Here is a 22,620-nt window from a genome sequence, read left to right on the forward strand (position 1 = left end):
TAAAATACTAGTGACTATTACACAAGCTCCCTTTGGCTGTGTGTGTGCATGTGTATTGGTTTTTACATTGCAAAAACAATTGAATGTTTCATAGTATAAATGTAGCAGCTATCATGTTGCACCTTACAACAGGGCATGATTTATTCCAACTTCATGCACTAGGGACTGCACCTCCATGATTGCCTAGTGCTCGCTTTCCATTGATAAAGAGGAAGTTGAGTGATTATATTTCAGTAACAGAGATGTGAAAGACCAGAATCTGACAGCATCAGTACAAAGAACAATTATCCTGCCTGTGCACTACAGTAATAGTACCTGAGGCAGATCCAAAGGAAAAATATCAACATCCGACACTTCTCTCGGGATGTCAGACTCCTGCAGTAAACTGTAAACTGTATGAGCTGGACAATAACATGTGCATGTGCATGTTAGATGAGGATCATATCTCCTTAAGTCATATCTTGTAGGATTCAACATTTTAATACAGGAATACAAGAGCCCTCAGAGATGAAGATAAATAATTAAAAGAATATTCCTAATATTATGTTCCTCTCAATACTACACCAACATCAGAGTAATCTGTTTTATGTTCAAAACCAGGTAACAACATTTAAAGCAAATTAGCTCCATAAAATTTCACTCCAAAAACAGTTTATTTTTGGAACTATCGCTTGCTCACCTCTCTCATACTGTACCAAGACTGCTAAAAAGTGCTTTTTAGAAAAGGTCATGCCTATTTCTCCACAGCATCACTACCAGACATATCTGTCTGTTCATGTAATTTTAAAAACCAAAGATTAATGTTGCTGGCACAATCACATTGTGATTAACCATATCTGAACAAAAACTATCAATTCATTATACAAACATAGCTACCTCCTTTTAGCAATATTAAAGCAAACCAGCAATACACTTTGGATGTAGATTCAATGCTAGTAAATTAGGCAGCTTTGTTTCAGTATTATTCTTAGGTGTCTATTCAGTTAATATTTTTCATTAGTACCATTTTCCCTATAGGCCTACTAGAGAACAGTTCTGTTTGATTCCATACCAATGTGCAATTTACTACAATAAAACATCAATTTGCACATTACACTATATTCACAAAACAGATTATACTGAATTTATACTTGCTTTCCAAATTAAAGTTCCTTTAATGGACTAGCTGCTTATAGCCCTGATATTAACACAGTAAGTATATCAGTAAAGACAAAGACATATGGCGTTTTTGTTCACCTTATCACCATCTTTGCAAAAAAAACATAACTTATATTACTGTGTGGTTTTTCCTGGATTTGCACCTATTTCACAGTCTCATCCGAAAAGGTTTGAAATTGGTCTTGATTTTACAGGACTCTTCAAAGGTCTGTCCCCCTCCTCTGTCTCTCTGAATGAAGTGCTGTGAATGATCTGTGTCCTGAATCGGATTTTATGCAGCCTCGGTTTCATTTTGCTCATGGAAGACTTTCTGTAGACGGACATAGATTTCACTAAACCACCACCATCACAGGCATCCTCCTCCGGGTGATTCAACAGTTTCAGTGGCATCAGATTGGAGGGAAGGACTTTTGACAACCTCCAACGCCCGGCTCCACTTTCCAGATTTGCAGCGTAAGGGTCGGCCTCCGCCCCGACAATGTCCCGTATATCTTCGGCCACACTGTTAGTCAGGTACTGAGCAGCTTTCTTCCCGCTATAGTCTCTGGCCTCCACGTCTGCATCGTAAGCGCCCACCAGCAGCTTCACCACCTCGATGTGATTGTGCATGGCAGCCAGGTGTAAGGGGGTGTAGCCAGCACTGGAGCGGGCATTTATGTTGACTGGCACGGCGTGCTGCTTGGCAAAGTTGACCAAGAGGGCTAACAGCTCTTGCTTGCCCTGCTTAGCTGCCCAGTGCAAGCAGGTGAAACCGGTGACGAAATCCTTTTTCATGACTAGGTTCGGTTCGCACGTAAGTAACCGGTGGAGGCTTTCCCACTGCCCGTCAGAAGCACACATCATCCACTCGTGCTCGAGAGGGTCCAGCGTGACTGATCCGCCGTCTTCGTCCGTGGTAGAAGAGACGAGGGAGGCCGAGTCGCTGTCGCTCTTTACGGAATCTCTATCTCTGTGCCTGGCCGACAGGTAAGTAGAGTTTCTATGCACCATGCTTCGCCGGACCTGGGGCGAGCTATTCATCATCAGCTCGATAAAATTTTTCCGACTGCTTTTCGGCGTGTTACTGTCACTGCCCGATATGCTGGCGGAGTCCAACTGCCCTTCGTCTGCCCCGTCCTCTGACGGATTACTGGACAGCAAGCTGCGCTGCGACCCTCTGGAGACTCGTCGCCTATTTATGAGCTGTGCCAGCGGTGCGCCTTTGGCAAGTGCGCCCTCAATATCATCTTCGCTCGCTTTAGGCTTGGATTCGATTGCCACTCCCTCCGTAGGTGTTCCGTGCTGAAGTTCACTTTTAAAACTCGTTTGATTCGAGGATGGATTGATCTGTTTAGACGTCTTGCTATGCTGCTCCTTGAAAGCTCCTTCCCCAGGAAGGTTGAACACTGTCCCGTCGGCCTCCGTGGGCAAAGGAGACGCCTCAATCACTGCAATCTGCGGTATACAAATTTCGGGCGTATTTGTTTTTTCATTCTCACCCGTGGACGCCTTCACGGAGCTGCAGCTGTTTGTATTTCCCATTTCCAAACTATTCTCACGAGAAACACAGACTATGGGAACTGCAGATTTTTTAGTCGATACCGAACTTGTACCTTCCAAAATACTTGCACAAGTGTCGGACGGCGCTTCCACTCCTTTCCGTTTGTCAGTTCTGTAACCTGACCCAGGTAATATTTCTTGTTTTGCATCATCGCTTGCAACAGTCTCCATACGGCGCTCGTCTCCATCAAAGGATGTCGACATAGTTAAGCCTGTGGTGCGATAATTGGAATTTTCTTCATGTACGTTTGTTGACCGCAATGGATCTCCGAAGCAATTATTTTTATCATTCAGTGCATTGTTGATAATAGCGCCTTCACTCTGCTCCAGAAAAGAAGTATTCCCCGCAGTGATTCCGTTGCCATTGCATTCTCCATCCCCTTTCTCACCAATGCGCCTTACAGAACCCCTGTATTTCTTCTTCAAGCATACGAATTTCACCCCATTTTCCAGTTTCACAAAGGCCACATTGTCTACGTACCCTTTGAACTTCTCTTTAACCAGCGCCTTTTTCCCAGGATCGCTCGGCAAAATTAATTTGAAATGGTCAATTAATTCCACGTTCTTCACCCTCCCTCCTCTCTCCGTTAGAAACTGTAATACCGCTTCTTGGGTGCATTCGGTCGCCATTGGATTTCGGAGGACCGCTATTCAAGTAGCTAGCAGGCGTTAACGTTTTAAATTTCACAGCTCATAAATGTTAAAACTCTATCTCTGTGATATTGACCGCTTATCATGAGTAGCTAGCTAGTTAGCTAATAACGGTACTTTACCACTGATAATCGGCGTGTCCTCATCACGTCCAGACTGAGGTTGAAGGAGCAGCAATATTCTGCTTTACCAAGTGGAGTGCCAGTGTGTCAAGGTAGGAGTCGCAGCAGTAACAAAACAACAATCCCCGCCTCCTAGCAACCAATCCTGTCGGAAATCCAGACGGTATTGGGACCATGACGTTTTATGCGCCATTCCGGCTCTATACTAGGTTAAACTGAATAGGAATTGACGTCCGTTGTAGAGCCTAAATGGCAGCGGGTTCAAATCCATCCCTTTACACTGCCGGAACGGCTCCAAGAATGGTACATACCATTCAGATAGTGGGGGTAGTTTTAACCAATGTATATTATCATTGGACTCCACAACACACATTCAAATCGTAGTGTAGACATTGTAAGATTTAAAATAGTTTAGGATTATTTAAGGATAGATTTTTAAATTTTAATATCGATTGTAAGTGTAGCTCTTGTAGACTTCTGTCACTTCTGACCAGTCTGTCGACAAGAAATGGGAAACCTCACATTCTTACAGCGGGCGATCCAGCCGAACTCCTCTGTCTGATACTGTTTGGAAAAATAGGGGCATTTTTTACATCCCGTTTTTTGAAATTCAGATAACCCTCTGTAATATACACTTTTTGTTTAAAATTATGGCTTCATCTGATGTTGCTCGGCAACTGGTAGGTGCTTTCTTTGCTTTTCAAAGTCAGTGCATGGTTATTGTTTGAAAGGAAGGATAGCTAAACTTTGTTAGACTAGCTACCCGCAGACTGTTGGGTCTAGAATCTGTTTTTGGGAGTGTCCTGCAGCAGCAGTTAGTCGGTAGATTTGTAAAATGGGGACAACTAGATTGCTCAAAGGGGAAACCAGCAGCTAGTCGTTTATGTGCTAGGTTTGTAAACCTAACAGCTACCTTTGCAACTTTGTTGTACATTAGGCAGGATTGCTCTGAGATGGAATAACTAGCATTAGAAAATATGTTGGTTCTCATGGACTGGAAGACGTCATCAAGACTGGTCATTTTTATTCTATATGATAAAGTAGAAGCAAGCTATCTTGCCAGCTACAGTAGCTACTAATGAACGAGCGAGATAGTTCTGTCATGACTTTACAGCTTTGCACACGAGAGAGACAGGGAGTTATGCAGTATCACTATGCTGTATTTTTCTTTGCACTTAAATTTAAACAACAGTAAATAGTGTGGAACTTCGTGCTAACTGTATATAACCTTTCACAGACAGAAGAGCTATCTGGCAGTCTTACTCGTGCTAGTGTCATGGCTTCCAAGAACACTAGACAGCAATTCAAATTCTTGGCCAGCTCGCGCGTAGGATGTTCCAGGACTTTTCTTTGCGTGGACAATACGCAGTAGATTAACTAGCTGCGCAAAAAAGTGAATGCCTACGTGTAGAAACAGTTGCACCGTTGCAATCATATGTTTCCTGATTATTCTCAATGGCAACCATTTCTTTGATCCTTTCAGTCCCTCCACCAAATCTATATCTTTGCTTTAGTCCTGCGTTATGCTCAGAATCTATAAAATTATAATATTTAGGAAATCAATTAAAATGGTTGTTTTTTTTATTTCAGAACCTTAGATTTATTGGAAAATGTCCACAAGTGTTTTCCTGTAGGAAAAATATCCATAGTGAAAATTGTGAAACGGAGTGACCATTGATGTTAGAAATACAGGTGGACACAGCTGATTTTGGATGTCTCACCCCACCCTAAGATTGCCAAATTTTAAATTTGACATGTTGTAGCCTAGTTGTAGCCCAGTATATGTACGTAATTTCATATTGTGCCAAACATCCTTTGGTACATTTTGGTTCCAGTCATCATAACTATCCATTATATGGCTTATCCTGTAAAATAAAGCAGTATATGGAATGTGGAAGAGTCATGAATTTTTTCTACCCTTGTTCTCATGCTTATTGTGGAAAATTTATAATATTTCTAAAATGCCATTTTATATTGTAGCCAGTTTGCCTAGGCTTGGAATCTAAAAAAGTTCTGCTCTGCTTCCACACAAGTTATCAAAGGTTTTGGAAGGCTTTGCAGTTCTCATGCTGTGCATTACAAACCATTGGCTGTATTCTAAATTTGACCCAGAAACCTCACAGTGTGCTTCTGAAAGAAATTTACAGCAGGTGTGTCATGGGTCAGAAATTGTAGCCGTGTTAATTTTGCCACTGGCTGTCGTGCCAACAGTAGACAAAAGAATGGGTAGGTGGTCACAAATTCCAGTGTGTGAAATGAATAGTTGACAACTAGAAGTTTTTTTTTAACTAAGTCTCTAAACAATAAGAACCATACTTTGTTGAATGATGTGTATATTTGAGAATGTGATCAGGTGTGCTTGTTGTTTTCTCTGTATGTTGTCTGGGCAGTGCTATTGCAAATGGGCAAACCGTAAAGGTGAAAAAATCCTCCTTTTCACTGCAATCTAACAGGACATTATACTCAAGTGAAATTAAATTTACAACAACTAATAATTTTTTCAGTTTTTGGCAATATAAGCTTACCAGACATGAATGGATAATTCAGTTCCTGTACATCAACAGATAACAGGTGCAGCATGAAAATCATTGTGTGTGTGTTTTTATAAGTTGAAGAGAAAGGTGAAAAAGTGCCCTAGTTTTCAGAAGTTGATTGTGAAACGAAATACACACCTGTGCATGGGCTTTTAAATTGTACCAAAACTGAAAGTTGTGTCAGTCAAAGACGAAGGCATGGCCTTAAGGTTGAGTGGAGAGTACAGAACTTTGACAACTTTGACCAGTGATCCAATGATCATTTGGATCCTATGCACCACTATTATGTAAACTTCCAATTAAAAGTAGATGCTGTTCTGGTTATGTAAAGGACTAAGACATTGTCTCTAATTGTGAATAAAATGAGCCTTTTATGTCTCTGTCCAGCAGGACAAAAATGCACGTCCTCTCTCCCTTTCTGGTCATGTCGGTTTTGACAGCCTGCCAGATCAACTGGTCAACAAATCTACATGCCAAGGCTTCTGTTTCAACATTCTTTGTATTGGTAAGAGCAAGGGAATGGTGTCTAAATACAGGAAACATCTAAATTGAAACAAACTTTGTTTTCCCATCATTTAAATTGACCTCCTGTAGTGTCTTTTATTGCTTTTAAATATCTGTAAAGTCAGTTTTAAAACTTGGAAGACACTTTCACTGCTAGGCATTGAATTAATTTCATCGGGGAATGTTATGAAAGTGATGTAATTCTTTTTTTTCCCCACAATCTGCACCACTCCCTGTCCTGAGTAACTAGGGAGAGTAGATATTTCCTTTTTTCCATTTATGGTTAATGGGTTTCAGATGCTAACTTAAGCATAGAAACAGGCAGCTTCAAGTGAAGAAACTTTTAATGTGTACACTACACATTCCTCCATTTTTAAGTCATACAGTGTGGATGCACATGTCTTTCCAGGTGAAACAGGAATTGGCAAGTCCACCCTGATGGATACGCTTTTCAACACCAACTTTGAGAACTTTGAATCGTCCCACTTTGAACCCAAGGTGAAGCTGCGGGCTCAGACGTACGACCTACAGGAGAGCAACGTACGGCTCAAACTGACCATCGTCAACACCGTAGGCTTCGGCGACCAGATGAACAAGCAGGAAAGGCAAGCGCCCACCACCCTTTCATCTGATGTTTTGCTTGCAAGGTTTTCTTGAAATCTGAGATCTAGTTAATATTTTTGCGCTGTTGATATTGTAGTAAAGCACTTTGTGTATGATGGCTATGGGGTAGTCACCCTACACAGTCATGATTATATGTGTATAATGGCTGTGTGGCTGTCCTTGTTCTGGAGGTGCCTACTGTTGTTTGTTCCAGCTGAGCGTCCAAATCACTTGACTTCAGGCATACTTATATTTGGATAAGGTACGCCTTTATTGAAGGTTCCTTTTGTCTGGTCAGCACAGGAACACAGATGAGTAGTACAACAACAGGGTAGTAAAACAGATTAATCTGCACACGTGTAGTACTTCTAGCTTCTCCCATAATCGTAGCCTCTACCTACATATGCCACATACAAATGTATACACACACACACCAGTTCACGTAAAGAAAACACTGGCGACTTTAGAGATTATTCAGGCAAAGATGTTGGCCCATGTGAACGCAACAATGTTTTACCATGATGCAGCAGTGTGGCTTAATATTGCTGTTGTTCTCAAGAGAAATATTCTGCTTTATAAATATATTATGTAAGATAGGTGAGTGCTATAAAAGTGTGTGCTATTAAATACAACAAAACTCAGTGTCAGGTGATCACTCCTGACAACCATCTCCCTCTCTGAGCAGCTCTGTCTTGTCCTCCTGTGCAGCTACCAGCACGTAGTGGACTACATCGACACCCAGTTTGAGTCCTACCTGCAGGAGGAGCTGAAGATCAAGCGCTCTCTGCACAACTACCACGATTCCCGCATCCATGCCTGCCTCTACTTCATTGCACCTTCTGGACACTCTCTCAAGTCTCTGGACCTGGTCACCATGAAGAAGCTGGACAGCAAGGTTAGTACTAGGGTTTCAGTAGTCTGTATATCTGTTAACATCTGTCCAGTGTGCTTGGTCTGTTATAGTGTTGTAGAAGGTCTAGGGGAACTGACTGGTTTCCCATGTTTTAGTTTTCCCTTTTACTGCATTTTGAACTCAGACAGCCTTTGTGGTCTGTAGAAAGATGATTACATGGTCACTGCATGGTCAGAGAGCATAATGCAGTCATCTCTGAAAATCTAGGTTGTGTTTATCTTTAAACATTCTGAAATTCTAGGACAGAAAAGGATTAAGCCCCAGATGTCACTGTGAATGTTTACGGTGCAGTGGCATGTATGGGCTGAGTCTAATGTTTTTTTCAGTGATTTTTCAAATCTGTTCTAAAAAGTCTGTTCCAGGAGGTATTAGTCAGTGTGGTTATGTGCAGTGTTTTCCCTAGCATGCCATACTGTGAAATTGAGATAATATCTTAGCTCTCACGTGTCTCCACTGTCAGGCGGCCCTGCAAAGCAGGAACAAACCGTGACATTTATGACACTGTAACCTATCTAGTGCTACTTCGCTGGGATCAAGGCAAATGGGGTACTTAAGGGCAGTGACATCACTTGAAATATGCAAGTACCCAAGTGTGGGTGTAAATTGTGCCCGTTATTACTAGCAACCGACAAAAAAAAATTCTCTGCTGGTCTAGTTGAGTCGTGTTTTTCCAGGCTTATAGCTATGGGAGAAAGTCAAAAAGACACCACACACAGTTTATAGTATTATGACCTTTTGGTACTTTCTCAAACACTCAATGAATGTAGTTACATAGGCAAATCTCTGCTTGGCTTACCTGTAGAAGAAAAGCATTCTGGGATTTTGTAGCCCTCTTAGATTCCTACATTCTTTGTTCAGGAAAAAATTAACCTAAGACTGCCACCAGTTCTTGTGACAGGAGGTCTGTACCGTGTGCATCATGGAAATGAGATATGACTCTTATGGAATGAGGTCAGCAGATCAGCTCTATTGATTTCTCAACAGGACCCCTGAGTCTGCACTCAAGGAAACTACAGTTAGCAGCACATTTCAGAAAGGCATATGAAGCCCATTAAATATGATTCATGAAGAAGGAGTGCTCTGTCTCTGGCCTATTCTGATTATGTACTTGCTTAGCAGGTCTCCATTTGGCTAGATAGATGTGTTCACAGTTTACATCTGGCACAAACTGAAGCATTCTTTCCCATTTGTGTGGCTGGGTTTATCTTGTATCTTGCTCAAGGCTACAACAGAAGTGCCTGGTATTTAAACCCATGACCCCTGTGTCACTGTGACCAATGCATGATCTGTGTCACAAAATGTGCAGATCCTGTGGTGTCCAGTGTCCAGTGGGAAGCGATCACAGTGCAGGCTTAGAAGGCAAGTGCAGCCTATAGTGGTTGTATTCTGGTCTTTATTCACATTATTACTCACTTCTTGAGAGTTCTGCCTATAAATAGGGTTTCTGGGATTGCAGAGTTGGCACACTTTCTAGTGAAGTGTAGATGCTTGATAACGTGGAATTCAGTTTGAAAAGATTGGTTTTCACACCATTTGCCCTGTGTCAGAATGGCATTTGCATGCCAGGAAGCTCAACTTGACAGGACGGAACAGGTTTGATCGGCAGTGAGCTCACACAGTCTCAACCTTGTGCAACCTGTGTTGTGACGTCTGGGTCACAGCCTTAGTTTTATGTTTCACAGGTCATTGGGCAAGGATAATTCTTTCAATATCTGTTGTATCTGCTTCCTTTCAATAGCAACTTAAAACTGTGTTGCAATATCTGTATTAAAGCTGTGTTTGTTGCTGAGGGGAGACCAATCAGTAGAAATTTACATGGGCTGGGACTGTGTTCAAGAGTGTGATTGGGATGGTGTGAAAGCTAGCATAGAGACTTTAATAAGACATTTTTTTCCTTGTTTTCTGTTGTGTTCAGTTTAGTTTATAATTTTAGGAGTCTATACAAGTTCAAAGGAATGCAGTCTTTAAAAACAGACACATTTTCATGATGAGAATATATTTTCATTACGTTACAACAGAAACATCTTCCATGGAAAGATGTGTCTGGAAAGGTCATGTAATATATCTTTCCAGTAAATTTAAGTTTGACTCATTTTTCCTGTATTTATTTTATTTACATTATTTGGACATGCTTAAAGAATGATATCGTAACGCAGCAGCTCAGTGTGTTAGTAAAATTCCTTGAAATTTGTTTGTTCTTTGAGCTTAAATTAGATTAAGATAGATACCTCATTTGTAAGTGTAGTACTACCCTTTCATACAGCTGGATATTTATTGTACAAAATCAATAGAATTCAACCTTGCTCAAGGGCACAACAGCCCATTGGGGAATCAAATCATCAGCAACCTTTTGGCTGCAAGCCCGCTGCCTTAACCATTCTGCATCACTGCCACACCATTGTGGGCACTCGTCCTGTTCGTTAGGAATGAGTGCAGAAATGAACACAGCGATGGATTGTCTATTTGTACACTTGCAGTTGGAGTTTTCACTAAGGAATAAACACCAAAGTGCATGACTGAACATCTTAGCACTGTGAAGTAATCAGTTAATCCTATTGTCGTAATCCCTTGAACAGCAATATGTCAGTATGGCCTGGTGGCCGGCTGGGGCCAGCCTCTTGTGGATGCGACTCCAGAACCGCAACTTAGCCTTACACAGTATCCAACACACTGTTCAGCAAGAATAAGTTTTCCCTTCTCCTATCCTTGTAAATATTACTGTTTGTTGATGTCATTTCATTTTTTACTTGATTAATTTAAATTAATTATAGTGTTTTTTTGTTCATTTACTGTAATAGCCATTTATAATGCTTTGTTGTATGAGAGGGTGACAGCCATGCATTAAAATTTAATGGAGTAAAAATTCAGTATTCAGTATGTTGCACTGATTTCTTCTGGTAAAATGTTTTTAATAGAAAGTGCTGTTTTGTTGCTATGTACTTAAGGGTGTGTGCTGGCTTGCTCAACTCGTTGGTCTACCTCAGAGTAACTGAAACCATGGGCTTTATGGCCCTAAAATAAAAGCTGGAGCCATTTGATTTCCTGTGGTCAAGCTGTTGTGTGGTTTTGCTGGCCAGAGGAGCTTGTTTGTCAGTGTGAGTGTTTCCTTCAGGGAATCTCTCTAGAAATGAACTCAAGACAAATGAGACAAAAAAGATATAATGCTGTTACCACACAACCCAGGGGCTGTGACTGTATGTCTTATCCATCTTTAAGCTTTGACATCCTCCAGCTGTTACCTAAGCAGTTAGTTACAGTAGCCCTGTCATCTGGTTTCAATCCTAATGCCTTAACTACTGTACCTCCTTGACTCCCTGGTGTATGTGATGCGATTATCCAATAGGACCCATAGATAAAGAGGCTTTTTTTCCCTTTTTGTGGAAAGAGCAGTCAGTATGCATTTGTTCTCACGAACTTCCTGTGCTGTGTATAAAGAGTGCAGCAAAGAAGTTTTTTTTTTCGTGTTCTGTTGTGTTGGTTGGAGAAGCACTTGCACGATCCAAGATTTAGAAATTCCAAATAGGCTGATGGAGGTGCTGTGGTTCAGAGTAGTGATGTCAGTGAAACAGACAGAAAATGTATAAAGACAATTAAGGTTTGAAGGAGGTGGGTTTACATAGTCATGACAGTAGCTGTCTGGTTATTTATGAACTGAAGTTGAACTAATGCATCAAATTGCTTACTGCATTTCCAGGGAAATGCTAACCTTTATAAAGCACATCACTGTTCTGCTGTATAAGGTGGATGTGTTCTATCCTTTGTTTTTTAAAGGTCAACATTATTCCAGTCATTGCCAAGGCAGACACAATCTCGAAGAGTGAGCTTCATAAGTTTAAGATCAAAATCATGAGTGAACTGGTCAGCAACGGTGTCCAGATCTACCAGTTTCCCCTCGACGATGAAACAGTCGCCACAATCAACACCGCCATGAACGTGAGTCCTGCTTTAGCTGAGAACCACAAAAGACCACCTCTTACTCTCCCTTTTTAAAAAGGCAGAAGGATCTGTCCTATTTTTGGCAGTCATTTTGTTGTAGAAGAGCTGCAATATGACGCTAGGCAAAGATGACTGGCTTTCCCTGTCTAGCAGCTGAGAGCTTTGGCCCACCTTCATGAGTCCTTTGTCCTTTCCAGGGCCACCTCCCCTTTGCTGTGGTGGGCAGCACAGAGGAAGTAAAGATTGGTAATAAAATGGTGAAAGCACGACAGTATCCTTGGGGTGTGGTCCAAGGTAGGACTTTTCGTATTCAACTATCTTGTCTCATTCATTTCCTTAGTTACTCTCCCCACCTTCTACCCTATTACTTACTGTGTTACACAATGACTCCCTAACCTTACTTAATCAACCTTATTCAACCTATAACCTTTCAACATTAGTATCTTCCTACCTAAGGTACCTTTACAGTTAAGAAAGTGTACAATCCATTTATTTAATGCTTGGAAATAAAACCACACAAGGGTATGAGAGTCATTTCAACTTTGTGAAGCTGAGGGAGAGGCTGTTGGATTTGTAAATCTGGTTGTGGTGTCATTGCCAGTGGAGAATGAGAATCACTGCGACTTTGTGAAGCTGAGAGAGATGCTGATCTGTGTAAACATGGAGGACCTGCGTGAGCAGACACACACTCGTCACTACGAGCTGTACCGCCGCTGCAAGCTGGAGGAGATGGGCTTCAAGGACACGGACCCTGAGAGCAAGCCAGTGAGGTACTGTAAACCACTATAACACTACTACCGCGCTGTAGGGTGGGTATGTAAAATTCATCCACTTTACAAAGAGCAGTATTGGAGGTGGGTAGCTACATAAAAAAATTCCCTTCACGCAGTAGCTTTAATGTTGGGTCACCATGCGAATACTCTCCTTTACACATATCAGTATTACAGTTGACTTGCCTTGTAAACACTCCTCTTCCTCACACATAGTAATGTTACTCAGACAACCATGCAACTAAAACACAGTCAGTAATTGATATAATTTTTGCTCATATTCTGTGGCTTATGGTTACAGTCTTCAAAGACTGGAAAATTAAAAGCTCAAATTTGTTTTTCAGGTTTTCATTTGACTTATATGTTGATTCTAGGCAAGTTTCTCCTTGATGCCTTTTCTGCTTGAATTGCAAAGCCCAGCCACCAAGAAGGAAGTGAAAGATTAGGGTTTCCTATGTTGATTTTAGGAAATAATCACCAATTTCAGAGCTGATACCCAAGTTATTTCCCTTGAAGTTAAAGTCTTGAATTTTAGAGGACAAATTGTGTTTGGCCAACGGTTTGTTTCCAATCGTCCTCTGTTTAAGGCTTCTGTGTTGTACAAGACACTTTTTTAGTCCAGTTTGTGATAAGTAGGATGTATACTCTATATTGCAGTGCCACACAACGATTTTAAGTTCCGCTCAGGGATGAAAGTAAACTGGCTTATAAAACATAACAGTTCCCACAAAAGCTGTTGAATATTTAATTTGGGGCCTGAATGGTTAGAATGAAACAAATTGACTCTCGAAAGCTTTCCCCCTCTTACATAACACGTGAAGAACGCCACAAAGGCTTTTACGTAATTCCCTTTCACTGGTCCTGGCTGACTTAAACCTCACCACCAGTACAGACCCAGAGCCATGTGAACTGTTTACTTAACCCCCATATGGCCAGGCATTCTTGAGATGTTTGCTAGCTTTTCAAAACAACTCCATAACGCGCCCCCCCCCCGAACCCAACCTTTCAGCCTTAAAAGAAAACCCCAGTGCAGAGATTACCACTCAATATTCCACTTCTTGGAGCCTGTGCCTCAGGCCGTGTTAAACTATTGAGTGGGATTTCTTTGTTAAATAACTTCTAGTAGCCCCCGGGTAACATTCCCAGAGGAAAACCCCCCAAGTTCCTCCCTTGATTAAAAATAATATTGCAGTTTTTCTCATTTGATGTGTTGGCTGTCCATACAGCAGGGATTCTGTCCTTGCCCCTGTCCTTAGATGCAAAAGAAGGCGAGGCACGCAATCTCCAAATAACTCTGATTGCATGCTGACCTTCAACTTTGTTTGGCATGCAGATGAAGTGAAGTAAATCGCCTCTCTCTTCCAATGGTACTTCCCATTGGTTTCTATGCTTCTACTTATGAAGCATCAGCCCACCACATTTCCCTACTCTAGGGAGTGAGGAGTGACTCTATCCCTTAGATCTGACTCTGTAACAAATCAGTATTTTTTGCAAGGTTAATATGATCTTTCTAAGAATATGGAGGTGGCTGTCTTAGACCAATGAGCTTTCATGTTAAAATGATAAAATTCCATGAAATGAATATGAAATTCATTCTGGAGTATGCATGAAACTTTTATTACCTCTGAATGGTCACAAAATAATTTTACATAACTGTGTTTTACTGTGGTTTAACCTTGCTCAATCAGTGAAAGGTGTTATCATGGTGTTGTAAGTGTGCTGGTCGAAGGTGTGACTCAGTGCAGCTTGTGACTGACTTGGAATGTCCTGAGTCTTTCCACATGGCAAACTTCTACAAACAGCAGATTAGCTTAAACAGGCAGTAACCTTGAACCTCTGAGGCAACACCCTCAAGTGGGCATGTTTTCATTGGGCCTGAAGCCCTGTGCCTAATGCGGCTCTCCTCACAGATCAAAAAGTGGCACCCCGCAGTGGTGATGAGTCCTTCCAGAATTTACACCCTATCCTGCTGAATCACTTCTGAAACAGCCTTCAGCCTTCAGCCTTCACAGCAGGGATGAAATCCAACCCTTTGGGTGGTGTTCGGGTGTGTGTCTGTGCGTGAGCGTGTGTATGGGTGTGTGTTGTTTCATGCTTCCATTTTAAGCCGAGGTCAGTGGATTTGTGCCTGGCGTTGTTAATCGGTGAGGTATGCCTCTCAGTGGTTAGCAGTGAGTCAGGACTGTCTGTATGTCCCCAGCCTGCAGCAGACCTACGAGGCGAAGCGGCAGGAGTTCCTGGGGGAGCTACAGAAGAGGGAGGAGGAGATGAGGCAGATGTTTGTCCAGAGGGTGAAGGAGAAGGAGACGGAGTTGAAGGAAGCTGAAAGAGAGGTAGATTACTCTTGGACACTGCTGGACTGTATTATTCCAAGGGATGCAGCTGTCCGTTTGCAGGTCACGAACTTAAGTTTTAATACAATGTTAGTGATGTGTGCACTGTTTGGCAGGAGGTGGTGTATGTTGTCTGATTTTTTTCCAAGAGTATCTGCTGCTACCTTGTGGTCAGCAGTGGAAGTGCAGTGACACCTTGCTCTGGTACCCAGTTGCAGGCCAAGTTTGAACAGCTGAAAAGGCTGCACCAAGAGGAGAAAAGCAAACTGGATGAGAAGAGGAAGATTCTGGAAGATGAGATAAACACATTTAACAAGAAGAAGGCTGCCACCGAGCTCCTCCAGGCTCAGTCTTTTAACACTAATGCCAACATCAAAAAGGATAAAGATCGCAAAAAGTGAGTGCCTGAATGTTGCTTCAGTCTAACACTTGCTTTTTAAATCACTGATTACCACTGTTTACCATCATTTTCATGAGAGAACACCATAATCAATTGCAATAGTAATAATACAGGGTACAGTATAAATTGTATAAATGCAGAGATTAACATGGAAAAGCAGAAAAAGATAAGATGTACATTTGTTTTTAGACAAGGATATGAATAAATATAGAAGGCACTGTATAATGTGAATATATTGAACATTTCTGACTATGCATTTTTTCCAACACATAATATGTAGACACATTATTGCCTCATTTAATAATTAATCATTAATCTTGCTCAAGTTGCTCCATAAACCATGACCAAGACATCTGACATCAGTGAAGATATTCAGCTGCATCTCACAGTCTGTTGGCATAATAGTAATGATAATATAGTACAAATTCAGCTGCAGTCAAATATGTTATAGCTTGAGGAAGAGCTGATTAAGCACCTGCAAACCTTAAAGGAGATTTTACACATGCTAAAAGGAAAGCCATACCAGTGACTGTTCCTCTTTTTGTAGCAGTTTAGGGTTTGTAGAATATATGTTAGACAGTGGTAGTGTGGAGCTCTAACAGGAGATGTTTCACAGCTACATGAGTGTGATTCTGACTCTTTCTGGAGTGTGCTGTGTATGTAGCATACAAGCGTGGCAGTACTGATCTGATTTTTTCATGCCAGGCCTCATTTGAGGACATTAAATTTGTAAGAGAGACACATTCAAGCCAGCTAATGATTGAGATACCTATGATGGGGGTTTGCAGATCTTATCTAGAATGATCATGAGTGTTTAGCTCATTATAAGAGGTGGCAGTTATTAATTACCCTGACTGTGGTATAATTTATTCCTCAAAGGTAGGCTAGGCACCATTTAGTCAGCTGCTCCATTCACAGCTAAACTAAGAGCACTGACTTCACTCCCATTTATAAACTTGGGTGAAGGAATAATGAACTGAGACCTGACCAGAATCCCCTAAATAACACCCTCTGGACCACAATTTCAAGCATTAAAACCTGCTGGTTTAAAGTTGTCTGCATTTAGAAGGGGGAAAAGCAACAGCTTCGCATTGTCTTTAAGCAGAAAATATCAGAGTGTTAATCATTCAAATTCTTCTGAGAAAAGAATTGTTCATGGGACCCTGAAACCACGGAGGCTGTGATGGACGTGAGGAGAGGTCTAATATCTTTTGAATGCTGTAAGACCTATGTTTTCTGTTCTCTTTTAGCTCCGGGTTCATGTGAAGAAATGGGATGGACACAATGAGCGCTAACCCTGTAATAGGTGACATACACACCAGCATCCTTTTATGCTTCCTCCCTCAGTGTTATTTAAATATTACATTAAAATCATTTAGCAGACACTCTTACCCAGAGTGACTTCCGGCACAGAAGAACAGAAGTGTAGCTATAGTGCTTAGTGCTGTCTACATCCTAAATCTTGACTGATACATGTAGTTTTTGTTGTCATGCTGTGGATATATTCCTTTTTTGGCTTTTTTATTTTGTTCACTCCTCCAGTGCCAGTATTTTCATGTTACTCTTTTTTGTGAGAATTACTTCTGTCACTAGCTTTGAGTTCATTATAATATGGAAGCAGATTTATCTTGGAGCACTAAAAACAATCACTTCAGATCAATCACTGAAACAGGTTTTCAAAAATGGAACCGTGTGATGAACAAGCCCCACATCTTATCTGTGTTTTGAATTCATCACTTGTATGACAGAGTATATCAGAATATATTTTTAGTTGAATTACAGCTGTTTCCATTAGGTTGAGTGTAAATTTAGATGTTTATATTTGGATTTTCCTAAATTGTTGATGTACTAAAATCAATAAGACAACTTTAACGAGTGTGAGAGTCAAACAAAATTTAAATCTACTTTGTAAAGCAGCATGAATTCATGCTTTTGAAAACTTGTTACTGTTGAAATGACTATCATCTCTTTCTCAGTTTGTAATGCACTCTACTGTTTGAGAAACAGACATTCAAAGAGTAACATGACAATGTATCCTTTCAAATCATACATCTGCTTTCACATTGTTTGTCAATGTGTCTGTCTGAGACAAGAAACCAACTGCAAAAAGCCTGTATGTTTCAGACACGAATCCAAGGTGTTGGATGTCCATATAGACATTTATAGCTATTAGTGTAGTTTAGCATGTTTTTGGACATTTCCTTAAGGAATATCATGGAACTATTTGTTTTAAGACTTAGTCAGTGTTATTTTTTTTTTACTAGGGAACACCCCATTATCAGTGTTTAAATAAAGGCGTTTGTATTTAGCATCAGTATGAACTGAGCTGCCTTAATAGACATGCAGACTCTGGTGCTCAATTACATACAACTTAGCTTGAGGGAACCTAAGCACATCATCACAGCAGATTAATCTTGAGGTCCCCTGATTTCACCTGTAATTTCTTATGAGCACATATTTATCTTTTTAATTTTCAAGTTCAATAATCGTACAATAAACATCTAATCTCATGCCAGTGTTTACCAACTCTATCAAGAGCAATAATTAAAAATGCTGTTTATTTTATGAACTATGCACATTTTGACACAGAACCTCATGTAAATTTCTCCTCACATGCTTTGAAGAGTGTGTGTGTGCCATACTGCATCTGAATTTAAGGGCATTTACAGGGCAGCTCAAACTAAAAGGGAGAGTTTCTGTTGAGTGTATTGTGTGGTGGTAACAGATGATCACATTCACACCACTGTTGGCCACAAGTCTGTCTCTGTCTCTGAAGGATTGCTTTTGTGCAGACTCCAGTAATTCACCAAAGAGTCACCACATTCCACTTGTTTTTGTACTTACATAAAGTCATGTATTTAAGTAAGCAATGTTAATGATGGATATGGGTGTTTTATTACTAAAAAATAAACTTTTGCATTTCTCAAGAAATGACTGTGTCTACTGCATATGAAGGATCTTTTTTACTGTCTTGATGGAAGTGCAGAGAATGATTAACTAATGAAATGAAACAGCATGTCTGTTTGCCATTTTCTATACCTACAGCCAAAGTACAAGGATAACTGGTACGATATTTGTGTGTGTTTATCAAATGTTGTAAAGGAATAACATTCTGTATTTGAAGTTTTTGTGTCTTCTTAATTTATGTATGTCATACACTGTGTTACCCATGTTTAATTTGCAGGTGGTACAGAGCAGCTGGGAGTGAAGGAGGCAGCTGTGTGGAATATACCTGAGCAAATTTCAGATTTTATAGACCAGCTCCACATCTCTAGAATGTGTAAGGGTCATTCATTACTAATGTATAAAACCTGGTCCTGTCTCCCTAATGTCGGTGCTGATCAGATGTTTGAACACATCATCCTCTTGATGAGAAGTGGGGCATGCACTTTCCCCTCTGATGCACTGCATACATAAACACCTAGATTCACCTCAGACATACATCAATATTATTTATTGACCTATCCTCAGCTTTGAATGTCTTTCAGCCTCACCTTGTGATGGAAGTGAAGTGTGGCATTACAAGTTGAGTGAAGCGATTCTTCAAACAAGAATTATTATGCATTATACATGCTCATTCTGCAGCCTTCTGAATGCTACATATTATTACCTTTACTGCATGTTAAAATGAACTTGTATCTAATATATCTGTTAATGTATGATAGATTAGAGAAAACATTCTCTTTCAACATCTAAGGAGAAAATGAAAGACTTTCCTGCAACGTGCCTATTATTTTAAAAAGGATGCAGAAGCCAGGTTTCTACAACATTGTCATGACAAGAAAACCAGAATTCTTAGCCTTGAGAAATAAATGAAAAATGAATTCACACATTAATAAGTAATGACAGAAATGGAGAACCAGTTTGGTATGTGATAGCAGTGACAGACTAAAGCAAGTTCCAAAAATTACATAACAAAACACTAGGGGGAGCTAATCGTACAGGTTCCTCTTCCTCAGAAAATGACCCACATGCATTTTTCTTGCGCGACAGCAATGCTATTTCATCCCCGCTCGCCATAAAACAATTTTTATTAAGATCTACAATCCTTGCCTTCATCGTTTGAATTCTCTGTTCATATGTCATTCTGAAGGTGGAGAGCATTACCATCAAATTGGTTTCTACCTGAGGAATGAATGTGAGGAAGAGCAGAGACTTCCGAGTGCACAGAAACAAAATTACCCTTTGCATCAATTTTTAATGGAGAAGAAATAGAGTCCATAAGTCTTACAAATTGGGCTTTCTGACCTGACAGCTGAACATTTAGAACACCTTGTTTGGTAGAGCAGGTGACCCACCAGCCTAAGCAAAGCAGACTTACCCCAGCTTTTCTCTTGATGCACTATTTCTCATTACATTCTAACCAAAGGTCTTGGACATGGCCACTGTACAACATGGGATCCTGTCAGCACTGTTCTTTCCTTAACAGTTTTGATTCGTGGCAGAATCAATGAAATAAAATGTTCGTTAAAAAGGTGTTCTTAGGAAGTCATCCATTCAATTCATTCATTAATCCGATGTAGGCTCTCTGGCAAAACACATTAATGGTGTGATTTTTTAATTAGGAGGACACCAATAACTAAGAACCAAGTTAATGAAGGCATTTTTATCATTGGCAGTATTAGTGCCTCAATTCTCAATCATATTCACAGGATCAAATAAACAATGTTTATACACCAGGTCTCTCTGATGAAGAGCTGACCCGTACAATGAGTGAGAGCCTGTTGAAAGCTGTCATATAAACAAGGGGAAAAATGTCCTCATTATTCACAGGAGTTTCCAACACATTTTAACAGCTCTCAGTCTTTGTCAAATTCCACAAAAGTTTCACATGGTTCTGACAGGGAAACATGGATTTGCAGTCCAACAAAAAAAGGCTATTTGAAGCAGTGGTTACCAGGGCAACAGGTCAGAGAAGGAATGACTGAGCCAATAAGGAGAAAGACCCCACTCCAATTGCTCGATAATAACTTTCACATTTTATGATTGCTGTTATTGTTTAAAGTAATTTAACAAGTAACTTACAATGCTGTGTTCTTAACAAATGCAGCCGGAAGTTAAAATTTCATTTTATATACTGTATATAAGATCATAAAACCATTGTCAGGGGCTTTTAAGTTTGTACCGTGTTAGAAAATAAAAAATTCTGTTCATTTATGTTAATTTATCATTTTTACATTCAGCATTAACTCCATTTTGTTTTCATTCCCGAAAAAATATGCTTAGCATGCACCCAACACCGTTGTTCTAAATGTATTTATTCAACGGAAAACGGAATTAGGACAGCAAACTAAATCAGCGCACTGAGGCAAGATGGTATCACCTGTGTGGCAGTTGTCCCTGCATTTAAATCCGGCACTGTAAAACCGGCTTTCTCAGTAGATTTGCGGTAACGTGATTTAAGGCAATTGAGATGTTTGAGCATTTCAGCGTGTATGATTCGCCCCCCCCCCCTCTTTCCTGCAGCAGAATCAATGAGCTTGCTCTCCTTTGAAGTCAGGCAGGAAAGATCAGAGTGCTTCTCACTGCCATCCAGACAAAGATAATTGTTTTAAGTGCACAGTGTTTTGACAGTTTTTCACCCTTTTCCCAAATTGGTGCATTTTCATTACTGCATCAAATAAGCTTGACGAAGGTATAAATTCACATGTTTGTTCACGGTTGTCAGTTTACATTGAGGCACAGTAATGTCTGGATCTTAAAACCTTAGATTGTAAAGGATTTTCTCTGCTGTTTTAGAAAGGTATTTTTGAAACTGTACACATAACATACCATGTTACAACTGTTCTTACACAGTCATCTCCATCACTCAAAAGTCAGAGTGACATTGCACAGGGATGAGCACCAATGAGACCACTAAAAACCATCACAAAAAAAAAAGTGTGGAATGAACCATAGCATTGGTTACTTCCACTCACCGCCTCTGTAATTCCACTGTTCTGGGAGCACAAAACCTTTCACCAGTATTCTCAGACAGACATATTGTCAGATTCTCTGTGGTATGAGCTGGAAAAAGGCAGGGATTCTTTTCAGCTTATTACCAAAATTGTCTCAATAATTCATTTACTGTATGAGTTCATACCTGAAAACCATACCTGTCATCCTGTCATCCAGGCTGGAGGTTGTGGTGTTTAAATGACCGGCCTCATTATCCTGCTTTGCATTTACTGATAGAGGTAACGAGAGACAGTCACATGCTGGGTTAACAGTGAGCAGTGGTGTCTCTGCACCTGAGGACTACTGGATTTCATCCCAGGTGAGGCATTGTTGCAAGTTCCTTGAGAGATAAAAATCATAAACATTATAAATTGTCTAACTAAGAAAACAGAGAAAAGAAATTTTGGATACATGAGCAATGTGAAAAATATGATTGTTCAAATCATGATTCCAACAGAACGAAAGAATAATCCTGAATTACAGTTCCAAATGAAGCTGCATATATATCACATTGCAGATATCTTGCAGAAGTATATCTATTTTTTAAATCACATCTGTGTATAGTTACTTCAAAACTCATACTACTTCACAAATGTTACGATTGTGCTTGAAATTTTGGTTTACAAATCTGAGTGCTTTTCTGTACTCCAGAACTAGAATGTTCTTTTTTTCTCTCTGCTGTTGCCTCCCCTAAAATACTTTGCCCTTGATCCAACCGCTTGCTTTTCAAAGGTATCGAGAGCAGCCGGAGAGACTTGAACAGTGTCCAAGTGATGCACAGAAATCTCAATCAATATCTACCTCGGCCGCCTCTAACTTATTTATAAGGCGGTGCTGAGTCTGAGGTGAGCCACTTCCAAGCGAGGCCAAACATTTCCCCAACATCAGGCGGATAGATCACAACCAGAGAGACATTCATTGCTTCTACACACCCCTGAGGGTGAAAAACTCCCAACACATTTCCTGAATGCAGCTGGAAACCATTCAACCCTGTGCAACTGTGAAATATCGTCATTTGAAATCTGTGCACAAACTGTCACCATGGTGGTGTGATCTGGTTCATTTTCCAAAAGCCGAAAGGGAGGTGACCTGAACTTCCACTGTATTCGCACGGCCCGAGAGAGTAGTTGTGTCCTGTGGAACAGTGTGGCAATTTACAGAAACAGAGCAGCAAGTTTCACGACCTGCATTCCAAACCCAATAACCTCATTGGCTGTCAG

The 22,620-nt window shown here is 40.5% G+C and overlaps 2 protein-coding genes across 4 annotated transcripts; one reads left to right on the forward strand and one right to left on the reverse strand.

Moving 5' to 3' along the window:
• Positions 1 to 1,025: 1,025 nt before the first annotated feature.
• Positions 1,026 to 3,538, reverse strand: sowahca (sosondowah ankyrin repeat domain family Ca). Its single transcript, XM_036540924.1, has one exon. It carries the CDS (start codon positions 3,325 to 3,327, stop codon positions 1,315 to 1,317), a length of 2,013 nt encoding a protein of 670 aa, XP_036396817.1. The 5' UTR covers positions 3,328 to 3,538; the 3' UTR covers positions 1,026 to 1,314.
• A 268-nt stretch (positions 3,539 to 3,806) lies between these two features.
• Positions 3,807 to 17,168, forward strand: sept10 (septin 10). 3 transcript variants are annotated; one of them, XM_036540847.1, is made up of 10 exons: positions 3,807 to 4,150; positions 6,392 to 6,509; positions 6,918 to 7,113; positions 7,820 to 8,006; positions 11,796 to 11,957; positions 12,158 to 12,254; positions 12,562 to 12,730; positions 14,931 to 15,063; positions 15,276 to 15,460; positions 16,714 to 17,168. In XM_036540847.1, exons 1-10 carry the CDS (start codon positions 4,121 to 4,123, stop codon positions 16,727 to 16,729), a joined length of 1,293 nt encoding a protein of 430 aa, XP_036396740.1. In that variant the 5' UTR covers positions 3,807 to 4,120; the 3' UTR covers positions 16,730 to 17,168. The 3 variants fall into 3 exon arrangements, with proteins under 3 accessions (XP_036396740.1, XP_036396741.1, XP_036396742.1); XM_036540848.1 differs by having other exon boundaries at positions 6,395 to 6,509; XM_036540849.1 differs by lacking the exon at positions 16,714 to 17,168 and having other exon boundaries at positions 15,276 to 15,464.
• Positions 17,169 to 22,620: the final 5,452 nt, after the last annotated feature.

The sequence above is a fragment of the Megalops cyprinoides genome, chromosome 11, assembly GCF_013368585.1.
Source record: "Megalops cyprinoides isolate fMegCyp1 chromosome 11, fMegCyp1.pri, whole genome shotgun sequence".
Classification (NCBI taxonomy): Eukaryota; Metazoa; Chordata; class Actinopteri; order Elopiformes; family Megalopidae; genus Megalops; species Megalops cyprinoides.